This window comes from Ziziphus jujuba, chromosome 3, assembly GCF_031755915.1.
Source record: "Ziziphus jujuba cultivar Dongzao chromosome 3, ASM3175591v1".
NCBI lineage: Eukaryota > Viridiplantae > Streptophyta > Magnoliopsida > Rosales > Rhamnaceae > Ziziphus > Ziziphus jujuba.
The window spans coordinates 23,202,626-23,215,576 of record NC_083381.1 but is presented as its reverse complement, the minus strand read 5'-3'; the positions used below and the strand labels follow the sequence as shown (position 1 = coordinate 23,215,576).

Genomic DNA, 12,951 nt, shown 5'->3' with positions numbered 1-12,951 from the left:
ACGTGACTCCATAAAGGAAGTTTTGCATATGAATCTTCTAGTGTGCCCCACAAACCTGATAGTGCAACTTCTTTAGCGGCCCATGCTTTATTGTAGCTTATGTTTAATCCGTAATTAGAGCGAATGTCATGCACGATATCTCGAGGTTTGTATTGCCTTGAAATCCCATCAAACGTTGGCTGGATGATGTCTCCGATAACTGAACTTGTTGCTTGACGATGATCCCTTTTTATGATATTTAAAGAGCAAATATGCTCATCCTTGAAGGTCCTAATCATGAAGGCCTTTGTATTATCACCATGTAGTTTGGTAGCATGCATTCGCCACATGCAATTGTCGTTTGCACATACAACCTCATATCGAACTCTATCTGACTTCTTGACTTTGAATTCAAAATTTCTCCTTAGTGCATAAAGACTAATCTTCTTCTGTAGCGCATTCTTACTCGCAAAGAGTTGGTTGATTCGAATGATTTCATGGGCATTGACGGATGAGAAGCGATGGTTAACCCTAAGTTCAGCCATGATTGTGGTAGAATCCTGTCGAATGTCCAAATGATTTTCGGTACGAGGAGAGGTAAGCACATCATCATTCACATTATCAATTGGACTACTACCATAAGGAGACTCACTATGTCGACTATCACCAGCTGAAAGTCCCGAATGTTGGGTCAAACAAATGTCTCATAACCCATCTTCACTATAATTAGTGTTGACCTCAACCTCAAATTGTTCATCTTGATCATAATCATGTTCACAATATTCATTCATATCATTAATGTCGAAGTGCTCATTATTATGATCATGTTCCACAGATTGCACATTGTTTTCACAAATTTGATTTTCAGAGAATCCAGGTTGAGTTTCCGGCACATGAAGTTCAGTCGCTGGGGACTGTATGTCAGCATCAGAGGTACAAATAACTATCTCGGGAACTGCAGATAGTGGGGCAATAGTCATAAATCCTGAACTTGTAGGTATCCTATTCACAACACATCCAGCAGTATTAATACTCTGTGGAACCCTGGAGAACACATCAACAATAAGTGGAGATCTGTCTTGAGGTCTGTGTGAACTATACTCTTCTATAAAACTTTGTAGGTCTTCATCATTTTCCACAACGTACGGCTCACATGACAAACACACATGGTATATGAACTTGAAGATTAATTGATGTTGTGTAGAATCTAAGTTGAAAGCGTTGTAGACAACATCTTCAAGTTCTGCCAATGTACAATTCCTTTTGATACGTATAATCTTCGTTCTTTGACGTTGGTATCTCCAGGTACCTTTAGAACATACACTCCATGTTCCATCGTAGAACAGTAAAACTGAAATTTGTGACATTGAGCACAAAGAGTTTACCAATTTAAAACATACTAAGTATCTACTTGTCACAAGCTTGTGGTAATTCGTGAGGTCGTATGACTAAAAATAATTGCAATCGTAGAATCTTTGCTGGAAGGTTTAACTATAATCCTGAAGCAAAAGTAATGAAAAAATACAAATGCATTTTCAGTAAATGAGTACAGAAAATAAGCCAAACAATTATGTTATTAACGCCTAGTGGAATAGCATTTTAAATGCAAATGAGTAGAATAACATTTTAAATACAAATACAAATGCATTTTCAGTAAATGAGTACAGATAAAATACTAATGCATTTTATGTAAATGAGTACAAATGCTGTTTAAATGCTGCATATTAACACCTAGTACAATAGATACTCTTGACAGACATAATAGATCAAGTAGATTAAGATGTCAAATCTATGGCACATGTGCTAAATCATAACATAACGTTAGCTTGAATGGATGCAATGTTGACAATGTGGTGTTCTGTGGATTATTTTGTTAAACATCATAAATATAGTTACATTTAGCATGTCATTCGTTTACAATAACATTAGAGAAGTGGACAAATTCGATTGTCCAATCGGTTTACTTTTAGAAAATGGAAAAATTAACTATTCCGATGGAACCGCCGTTAAATTTTCCAACAAGCAAGTGTTTCATAATTACTGATGGACCGTATGTAACAAACAAAGATTGTAATTTTCAAATGGTAATTTCCGAACCATTTATGGATTGTTTTACATAAAATAGCACCAACATAGAACTTGCACTTATATATCATGTCAAAATGTGACAAACAATAAATCCAATATAAGGGAAAAATGTATACATATCTGTACACATATTTATATATATATATATATATATGTATATATATACACATACCAAAAAATCTTTAACTCTGATCCGCAGAAACGTACAATTTAATTATACCTTTTTGAAGTGTATGGGCTCCATAATGAAGATTTTCAGTCTTGTTGTTATCACAAAAGGTTGGGGGTATGCAGGGAGAGTGAACTGAACTGAAGGTGGTATTGTGTTTTCTGCAATGTTCGTCAATGCAAAGAAAGGCTGAAAGGTACGTAACCAAAAAAAGAGAAAGAGAGTGGAAGACACACATGATTCATTTAATGTGGTAGCAAGGAGAGTAAGAGAGAGGGATAGAAGTTAATGAGGGTAGATGAGAAATGAAAGATGGTAAAAAAAATTATTTTAATATTTTCCACTTTATTCGATAGTTAATGAGAAATGAGGGTAGATGAGAAATGGGAAACTGTTACATTTATTTTACACTTTTATATCCATTTATTTAAATAGTTTTCACAAGTGCACAATTAATTCCCTCCTAACAACTCTCATTTGGACATACTACCATGGAGCCGTTCATGTAAAAGTGATTGGAAGAAGCTTGCAAAGCTGGGAATCACATTTTACAATCTAAAACTAACTACATTTCAATGCATACCATTCAAACAAGTTCTAATGGTCAGAAACTAGAGAGCCAATATTTGAGAACTCAATTACCATCCATTTAAATTATCATCTTTCTTATTTATTGCTTTTCCACATATCAAATAATATGGAGAATTTAATAATGAAATTGGATCCTTACACATCATATTGACACGAGAATCATGTACAAAAACTAAAAACAAAATCTGAATTAGCAAGAGGAAATTGTACAATGTTTTATGAATAAAAACTAGAGAATATTACAGCTCCTAGAGAATATTACAGCTCCTACAAAAGTATACATCTTAATAAATTTATTTGATACACATACTGTCTTAATTTGACCATGCCAAAAGTATAAAATAATAGAAACAGAGTAGTTTTCCATGGGGTGTGTCCCTAATTTCAGCTTTTGAGGGATTTTTGATACCACCATCAGTCTAAAATGGAAATGAAGTTGTCCATTAGTACAAGAGATTGAAAACCATTGGGTGGTTCTATTGCAAAGATGTAAGAGAAATCAGATAAAAGCATTAAAAAATATGGCCCTCTGATAGATCAAGAAACTAGTATGCAACTTAACTATCATCCAAGTATGTTCACTATCAGAACTACCGAGTAAGGCTTCTCTCTCAAGATGTAACGTTTATACTTTCTTGGAATTCTTTGTCTTCGAAGAAACAAGCGCATGCCTACGACAAGACAATGAAATGAAAAAAAGGTAAAACTAAACATTTAGGAATATTCAATCAGAATGAGGACACAAATGAAGGTGCAACTCATACCTTCCTAGATGCATAGATGCAATAGGTCCTCCATATCCAAACATCCCAAACAAGGGCTACATAACTAAGATATGCTTAAAAGATAAATTTCAATGAGTAAACACTAAGAAGACAGTGGACACAAGACATAAAGTACAAACAAATTGTACTTCGAATATGGAGGAAGAAATGCATGCTAATAAATAATCAAGAGAAACAGAAAATAAGAGAAAAGTACATGTAGAAAATAAGAGGTAGACTTCTCTTTATATTAGAATGAAATATGCTCAAGCTACAAAAGTCAGTGTCTAATTTTCACCATATAAATAAGTGTATACACAAGATAAAAGCAGAATAAAAGGATATTGAAAACAAATTTTACCATAAGGTATGGAGGTTTTAACCCTATTGCCTGTCCTCTCGAAGACTTGTGAAGTGATGCACCCATCTTTCCCATCCAATGGAAATTATTTCTATTGATTTGTTACCAATGAACCACTATTGCCCTCATGGTTCCATGGACTACTATTCCAACAATCATCTTCATCCGTTTATATTCCCTAATGTGTTATGCATACTCGCTGATTTATAATGGTTGCACCCCTGCATATCATTACAAGGAATTAAGGAAAGAGAAAGCAAATCAATTGATCCACCATATCTCCAATCAATAGCAATCTCGTCAAATTAAAGAGTTGATGTTAAAAATACTTAACAGTTCAACAATTCAATTCAAGGGGAATATTGACACCTAATGAAAACTAAACTTTGTTATACTATAGGCTCGAAACCTTTGAAGTGGGATTACTATGAGAAATCCATAAATCATCAGTCATCAATAAATGGATTTCATTTGCAAGCACTGGTGTAAAAGAACACGAAAAAAAAAAAAAAAAAGAAGAAGAAAAAGTGGAAAATAGACTAGAACTAAAAAACCAAAAATTCTTTGTTTATTTTCTACTCCATTGTACAAAAATGAATGAGAGGAAAGGCAAGGGGACTGACTGTTCAGTTATACCCTCACAATTTTATTTTCTTAGCTCATGTAGATGATTACTCATTTTAGACGAGTGCAAACAACAAGGTATACTAAGCAAGACAATGGTTTCCAGAGCATAAGCATCTTTGAATGTCACATATGCAATATAGGCATACTCACCAGACGTATTCCAGCAAACCAATAACTCAATTATACCAACATACAATTTACGCACATGTGCAGAGTAGCAAGTTAGAAAAGGCTAAAAATAACCACTCAATTTAATCTAACCTGTAAAGAGAAACAAACAAATAAAAGGTCTTCTAAAATTATATTGGGACAGAGAGGACCCTTTTGTGTTAATAAAAATTTGAAAGGAAATATGGCACTGGATGGATAGTTACCTCCCTACATGGATCATAATCTGGAATCGTTTCTACAGCACGTAATTTATGAGGACATAAAATTGTAGAATCTATATAATAGAAGGCATTCAAGTGTGCCTTTTTTTTCTTTTTTTCTTTTTTTAGGGAGCAAAGGTGGCAAAGGAAAGTAATGATAATTTGGAAATTTCTCCATGAAGTTTCAGCTTTTATACAAATAAGATTCAAATTTTGATCTTGTCTTCTTAGTCTAACATTGATAATTACATGTGGAAATAAACCGTCTTGAGGAAGTTATTGTTCGTTAGGAGCATTATTAACCATCACATTAATATTGAATAATGAAACAATTTCCCAACTTATTGCCATGCTTGGAGTTTGAATTTTATTGAAAAAAAAAAAAAGGATAAAGAAAGAGAAGACAATTCCTAACATGCTTTCATGAAAAAGTTAAAATTTCTATTATTTTTACATTTCAATCTCATTTTAGAATATGAACTTCTCAGTAATATTAGCTTTAGCCTCTTGACCAAATGATGGAAAGAAAAATATCTTATATTCTCCACATATAGAAAAATATTTTATATTCTCCACATATACCTTTAGAAATCCATTAAAGCAGGGGTCTTATGGAATAAATTAGCTTTTACAAGACACTCAAATGGACTAATTGACATATGCATATTTAAAATGACAAAAGAAAAAAAGGAAATTAAATAATTGTAATATAAATTCCAGAAAAGATTCTTATCTTTTGACCACTTTCAAACTAAATAACATCCAAACAATTTGATGAGTTTATGAACAATAAATTCATATATAATTAATGACCAAACCATCATTTTGCAGATTTCAGGAATCATAATTAGTAATTAGAAGTTGTGCAGAAGGACTCTACTTGATGATTTCAACATCCTCAGTTACACCACAATAAGTGAAAAAAATCATAAATATCCTTTTTTGTTGCTTTCGGAGATAAGCTTGTAACTTCTGTAGTATAACCACCTCGGTACATTGCCTTTTAAAACTAATAAAGAGTGGAATTGGGTGAACCAATGAAAAGGGATTTAAAATAACAGGAAAAACTACAACCAAAAGCCAGATTATATAATTATATATAGCAAAATTTATCATAAATTTAATATTAACATTTCATGGTAACAAAGAAAGGCATTGTTTAATCCTTTTTCTTGAATGAAGAAGACCATGTTTTGGAGGAAGAAACAAAAGGGATAAGGGAAATGTCAGAAGCTGACGCAAGACGTTATCATATAATTGGGATGACCTTGCTTTGTGTGACAATGCTCATAGGAACCATATCCTTAGTGGTTCTTATCTCACTAAGAAGTCTAAGATAACTGGGTGCTTTTTATCCCTAACATCTAGTGAAAACAATTATCTTCCAAAACCAGAAATTAAACATAATGTTTAATAATTCTTAAGCCTAGATTAGTCTCAATTTTTAAAAATTACTGATGGATGTCATGTAAATTCATAGAATAGACTATCAGACAAAGCAATTCATAGATGCATTTTTTACCTGCTTATGGATTATTAATTAACCAAGATTTAAGTATTGGCCAAATTGTAAAGTTCAAGCTCGTACATTGTGTAACAGAAAAGATTATTTTCATTGAAATTCACTGAAGCAAACCATAAATTCAAATGCAAAGAAAACCAATAAGATACAACTGCAATAGTTTCAGCAAATTCAGAATATATATTTCTATATATATATATATATATATATACAGCATTAAACATGAAAGGCGATGACTGATTGACTATTGAACTTTGATCACAAAAAATATATAAACTAAAAAAACTGCTTGAAATGCAAATCTAACCAAATATAAAGATTACCTTCTGTAACTCATTGCTCAATGAGAGATTTTCCAAGATTCAGCATCATTTTCGGTCTCGAAGATTCGAGTTCAAAGTTTGCACCAAAAATCGATGATGGTTTTGATGAATTCAATCTTTAGATGGTACGTTTGGTTGTTGAGAAAATGTGGAAAAAGGAAAATTTTAATAACCGCTTCGAATTCTGTTTAGGATCCAAATGGGAAAGAAACCAAAAAAATAAAAAATAAAAATTTGTGAAAACAAAATGAAAATTGGATGAGGTTGTTGTTTTAGTTGTCTCAGTTAGGGCTGGGCAAAACCCGACTCGGACCGACCAACCCGCCCGAACCGAACTATTTGGGTCGGGTTGGGTTGGTTTTTAACTGTTAAGCGGGTCGGTTCGGTTACATATGGATTGAACCCGTGGTTTTCGGTTCGGGTTACGGGTGGGTAAAAAATTTACCCAATCCAAACCGAACCGACCCATATCTCAAAATAGTAAAAATAAAAAAAATTTGGGCCGAAATCCATCATGAGGTCCAAACTGGCCCAAACCAAAAATAAAAAAAATTGGGCTGAAAGTGAAGCTCATCATAAGGCCCAAACCGGTCTAAACCAAAAATAAAAAAATTTGGGCCGAAGCCCATCAGAAAGCCCAACCCGGCCCAACCCGTGAACCCAACCCAAACCGAAAAATATTCATTCGGTTCGATTCGGTTTGGGTTGAATGTAACGGTCGGTTCGGTTCGGTTTTGTACCCAACCCAAACCGAACCGGTCGGTTCGGTTTAAAAAAGTTCACAAAACCGAACCGAACCGAACCGAGCCCACCCCTAGTCTCAATGAGTCAGTGAGAAACAAAGGAATGGGTAGAGTGATGAGAAGAAGAAGAAGAAGAGGAGGCGAAAGGAGCAAGGAGTTTGTTGTAGACCTGCTCACCGTCTAGGTAGATGCCTAAGGCGGCGACTCTGAGGCCAAAACCAGGAAAGGCATGGCGGAGCTGATTAGTGAGCCTAGGGAGCTTCCTCCGCTCGTCCCTCCTCCTGAAGCACTCTCAGTAGCTGCTTTGCCCATTTTCTCTCATCTTCGCTTCCTCTTTTCTTCGTGCTCCATCATGGCACTTTTCAAAAGGGTAATTTGGATATATTAAAAAATAAAAAAATAAAACAAAAACATTTGAAATAAAAAAGATATATTTCATTAACATTGGGCCAAATTCCCCTTTAATAAGCTGCAAAGCCCATATAGATAGGAGGAGGATGAGATAACATCAAAACCAACGCCAACACCAACACCTACACGCGGGCGAGGCTCACCATTTCCACAGAACCATGTGCACCTTAGAGAAGCGGGGAAACCTCTTCTTCCTCACTCTCACCGGCGACGACGACCACCGTCTAAGTCCGGCCGTCATCGATTCCCTCATCTCCTCTCTCTCTAAGGTCGCCTCCCAAGCCACCCGCGGTTCCGCCCTCATCACCACCGCACAGGGCAACAGGTTCTTCTCCAACGGCTTCGATCTCGCCAAAATTCGCCCACTTTAAAAGCCAAATTCTCAAAACCCCATTTCGTCCCCTACAGTTTCCCTCCTATTTTTCTCACTTTCTCTCTTGCTTTCTCTCTCTGCTTCTCTGAAAACCAGAGAAGCTCATGCTCTCAAACCTCTAGTTTCATATATGAATCCAATATTTCTCTAACCTTTTTCTTTTGTGGGTTTTGTATTGCATTTGATTTTAACAATGGAAATCGATCACTTAGAAAAGGAACAAAGTTTCAAGAAGGTCCAGTCATTTTTCGGTCCCGAAATGCCAGAATCGGATATTCTAGGGGCGCTATCGAAATCCCACTACGACCCAGATGCGGCAATCAAGTTCATCCTCAACAACGCTAAGCCTATAACCATTATGCTCACTGGTGCTCGGATTTCAACCCAGTAAAGCAAGAGGTCTCGGATGAACCAGAAGAGAGCCATTTGCTTCATAGGTCGAAATCGATAAGCCCAAAGTCAAGAATGGAGTTAAGAATGGCGGAATACGATGAGTTTGTTCGGGCTACGAGTGTGAAAGTAATGTCAACGGAAGAATATCTCGATACCCAGATGAAAGAAGAACTTGTTAGAGGATCGGAGAAAGCTGAATCGCTTTGTGGGTTGAGTGAAAAGATTCGGGTCAAGGAGGAAAAAGATATCGATATCGAGAATGACAATGAGCATCGGAATAAAATAGGGGTCTCAAAGAGTCAAGCTGGTCCTGAAGATGAATGTTTAAATGCCCAGGTGAAACAACAGGAATCAATGGTGCCGGTGTCTGTGAAAGCTGAGCCAGTTAGCGAGTACAAACCCACTGTGGCAGTTAAAGAAGAACATGCTTCGGGGGTTGAGCAAAAGGTCTCTGTGAAGGAAGAAACGGTTAGTAATCAGCCGTGGCCATTTGATGATTATAAAGCGATGCGTGAGAAGTTTATGAAGAACAGAGAACAAACAGGCTCGAAGAAACCCTGTGATGTGAAGAAGGAAAGAGCTGAAGATCGAGTTTTCAATTCTCTTCCAGTGGAGGATGGGGATTTCCCTGAAGAGCCTGGTTGGTTTTTGGTGGGAAGAACAGTCGTCACTGCACTTTCAACAAGCAGAGGCAGGAAATTGGTGGACAATGAGATTGTCTATTTTTCTTATCCTACCTCAATTGGGATATTCAACTCCATTGTTCGCTTCTCAACAAAGCGATTCGGAGAGGTACATATGCTTTTCCTTAATTGTTGAATAGGTTTTACAATCAAGGACGAATCCAACTCTTGTTCCCTGGAAGTCCATTTTTGTCTTTCATTATTTCTTGTGATTGGCTATTTGGTGTTTCACTATGTCCGTTTGATGAAACCTTCTGCACATGTCTCACTTATTCTACTTGAACATTCTAAATTTTCCTTGCCTCATATATCTTTTTCATGACAGATTCTCGGAATTCTTGATTTTGATCGGGATGCTTGGATACACAGGGAGGACTGGATTCGCAATGGAATTCACATTGGAAGTGGCAGAAAGTACAAGGACTCTTATTTTCTTCAAGCACAGGCAATGTGTTACATTAATTCATAGAACTGTGACAGTCTCCCCATGCATAACCAGAACTAAAGGTGATACCATCAACTTCTCACAATAATAATTTGTTATAATATATTCTCAATGTTTCAAACTAGTGATTATAGTTGATTCTATAAGCATTAGAAAGCTATTTATAAACACTTATATTCCATGAACATGTTGTTTACTTGTTTTACATTTGCCTATTTTCAGGTGTAATGGCAAGCCCACGCTTGGGTTGGAGTTTATTGTTTTCTTTCTTCTTCCTTATTTCTTTTCCCTTTCTTTTGTACAGCTTTCAACAACAGGGTCCTAAAATTTTCATATTGCTAGGAGTCAAATTCTCACAGCACGGCTTATCTAATTTTGGGAAAATACGATAGAAGTTATGAATGTAATTTGGTAGTTGTATTCTTTTGTAGCTTTCTTTCTGTGTAAAATTTATTTCATTCCCTAACTTATTGCTGTGACTAGGTAAGGCCTTATTCAGATGCCATTTTATCTTTGTAATGAAGCTTTTAAGTATTTTTCAAGCCTATTTATAACCAAACAAAGGTCAAATTCCATTCTACTTAAATTGGCTGAGAAAATTTCGATTGATCCCACATCGAAAAAGAGAAAGCAGGAAGAACATCAACGATGCATACAAATAGAGGAGGTTGTGCAAATGACCTATTTAAAAGGGTCGGTTGGCTAAATATGCCACGCTCACCCTAGCATTGGTGAGTGCTGTATCAAAACACCCACTAAACACTATGATAATATTTATTTATTTATTTTATAATTAATTAATTAATTTATTATTATTATTTATTTTTTTTTGGCTGTGTGGCTGGGCCCTCTGGCTTCCTAGGGATGTCAACGGGCGGGGCCGGTTTTTCAAATCTCGTCCCCATCCTCATATGGGATTTTTCATCCCATCCTCGCAATTTTTCCTGTTTTTTTAGAAGCGGGGCGGGGACGGAGATTCCCCAATCGATGGCGGTGCGGGGACGGTTTCCCCATTTGTTTTTTTTCATATAATTAATATAATTTTTTTTGATAAATTTATATTAAAAAAATTTCTTCTATAAGCAAAATATAAATAAAATGACCAAAAATATAATAAAAATACAATAAAAGATATCAAAGTTCAAATTTATAATTTTAATAACATACATTCTCAAAAAATACAATATAATATAATCCAAATACATAAACATAAAATTTATAAAAATACACATGCACACATAATAAAGTTTTACTTCTCATTTCCTTAAGTCTCCATGAAAAAATGTTCCGTAAGAGTTGATTGCTACAAAAATAGACAAAAATATTAAATAATATCAAAAAATTTTAAACAATTTAATATAAATATTTTTTGTAATAAATAAATTCAATTTACCTCCTCATCAATTTCTATGTCAATCATAATAGAAGAACAAGCTCCAACATACGGTGAAGAAGATGAAGCTAACAAAAATGAGATTAATTAGTTAACAATAAATACAAAAATTATTAAACACAAAAAATATAAAATTTAATTTTTCATACCATTAATTTCAGCCCATAACCAATCGAATAAGTTTAATTTTAATTTTCAAAATATTAAAAAAAATATTTAAAAAAAAAAGTAATATATACGGGCCGGGTTCGGACCGGGGTCTTTAATACCCGATCCCGGCCCATCTCCGCTTCGGGTCTAAGAGAGTAAGCCCAAGCCCGCCCCGTCACCCCGTTTTTGCGGGGAAAAACCGCCCCGTTAGGGGCGGTGCACCGCGGTTTCGGGGATGGGCGGGGCAAATTGACATCCCTATGGCTCCCCTTCCCCCAGCCCCCCAAAACAAACAACAAGACTCGATCCCAAGCACGCTGTTTTGATAATTTCACTTAATGATATTATGGCACATATTTTTTGTACTACCACAACTATACATAATTTTTTGGTACTACTATTAAAAATACATAAAATAAAAAAACGTTATTTGATACTTGTTTTTAAAATATATCCTTTTAAAAGTATATTTAACAATGCAAAAACGCGAAAAGACTATTATTTTTAGAATTTTGTTATCAAAGCTTCGGAGTAATGACTTTGGCAGCCAATCCAAGCACGCCACATAACTCCGGGTACAACCCCTTCCTAATCTCGGCGTACACTTCACCGTCCCACTTCCTCGACGCCAACTTCTCCCCCAGGCGCACCGCAGCCTCCACCGTGCTCTCCGCGCTATCGTGCGCCGAATCCACGATCCCCATCCTCACAGCTTCCTCGCCCCTGATCTTCATCCCTCCCAGCATCACGTCCCTCCGAGCCGACACCGATCCGATCTTCGACCTCATCGCCACCGTGAAGTAATCCGGGAACGGAAGCCCCAAGTCCACCTCGCTCATGTACAGCACGCCTCTATCGCTCCTCATGAGGATGTAATCGTGGCAGAGAGCGAAGAGGAATCCTCCGGCAGCGGCGTGGCCGGGTAAGGCGGCGATGGTTGGCATCGGAAGAGAGAGAAGAGCTCCGACAACCGGTTTGAAGGAGACGACCATCTGGTGGAGACGGTCCGTGGCGACTGATTTGGAGCCTGCGGATTGGGCCCAGGCGAGATCGAAGCCGTTGGAGAAGAACCTGTTGCCCTGTGCGGTGGTGATGAGGGCGGAACCGCGGGTGGCTTGGGAGGCGACCTGAGAGAGAGAGGAGATGAGGGAATCGATGACGGCCGGACTTAGACGGTGGTCGTCGTCGCCGGTGAGAGTGAGGAAGAAGAGGTTTCCACGCTTCTCTAAGGTGCACATGGTTCTGTGGAAATGGTGAGCCTCGGCCCGCGTGTTGGTGTTGGTTTTGATGTTATCTCATCCTCCTGCCTATCTATATGGGCTTTGCTGTGCAGCTTATTAAAGTAGCGAGTGTATAAAGTAATTAGTATCACAAACGGAGTTTGACTTTTAGTTTATTATTTTTAAAATTAATATGGTTGGTAATTTATAAGCTTTTAAATATATATATATATTTATACATATATAAATCGATGATGATTTTTGTTGTTGTTGTTTCTTGAATTCATAACCGTTGTTGTGCGAATGATAATATGACAAAATTTAGTAATGTAGGTTTGTTTTTGT

At 36.5% G+C, this 12,951-nt stretch overlaps 2 protein-coding genes and 1 long non-coding RNA gene across 7 annotated transcripts; 1 reads left to right on the top strand and 2 right to left on the bottom strand.

Annotated features, from left to right (window-relative positions):
- Positions 1–2,874: 2,874 nt before the first annotated feature.
- Positions 2,875–7,898, bottom strand: LOC132803222 (uncharacterized). 4 transcript variants are annotated; one of them, XR_009638249.1, is made up of 3 exons: positions 7,708–7,898; positions 6,796–6,979; positions 2,875–4,173 (listed from the first exon to the last, which is right to left on the bottom strand). It is a non-coding gene; the product is annotated as an uncharacterized LOC132803222 (long non-coding RNA). The 4 variants fall into 4 exon arrangements; XR_009638251.1 differs by lacking the exon at positions 7,708–7,898 and adding an exon at positions 5,831–5,937 and having other exon boundaries at positions 2,875–4,151; positions 6,796–7,102; XR_009638248.1 differs by lacking the exon at positions 7,708–7,898 and having other exon boundaries at positions 6,796–7,616.
- A 171-nt stretch (positions 7,899–8,069) lies between these two features.
- LOC107422948 (DNA repair protein RAD5B) lies at positions 8,070–10,423 on the top strand. 2 transcript variants are annotated; one of them, XM_060815558.1, is made up of 3 exons: positions 8,070–9,507; positions 9,724–9,905; positions 10,148–10,423. In XM_060815558.1, the coding sequence occupies exons 1-2, from the start codon at positions 8,788–8,790 to the stop codon at positions 9,865–9,867; spliced, it is 864 nt and encodes a 287-aa protein (XP_060671541.1). In that variant the 5' UTR covers positions 8,070–8,787; the 3' UTR covers positions 9,868–9,905; positions 10,148–10,423. The 2 variants fall into 2 exon arrangements, with proteins under 2 accessions (XP_060671541.1, XP_015887939.3); XM_016032453.4 differs by having other exon boundaries at positions 8,071–9,507; positions 10,066–10,423.
- A 1,265-nt stretch (positions 10,424–11,688) lies between these two features.
- Positions 11,689–12,780, bottom strand: LOC107422949 (enoyl-CoA delta isomerase 2, peroxisomal). Its single transcript, XM_016032454.4, has one exon. The coding sequence runs from the start codon at positions 12,622–12,624 to the stop codon at positions 11,905–11,907; it is 720 nt and encodes a 239-aa protein (XP_015887940.1). The 5' UTR covers positions 12,625–12,780; the 3' UTR covers positions 11,689–11,904.
- Positions 12,781–12,951: the final 171 nt, after the last annotated feature.

Coding starts and splice junctions, on each gene's coding strand:
- LOC107422949 (XM_016032454.4), bottom strand. CDS start 12,624: ATGTGCACCTTAGAGAAGCGTGGAAACCTCTTCTTCCTCACTCTCACC.
- LOC107422948 (XM_060815558.1), top strand. CDS start 8,788: ATGGAGTTAAGAATGGCGGAATACGATGAGTTTGTTCGGGCTACGAGT. Junction 9,508..9,723: donor CAACAAAGCGATTCGGAGAG/GTACATATGCTT, acceptor TTTTCATGACAG/ATTCTCGGAATTCTTGATTT.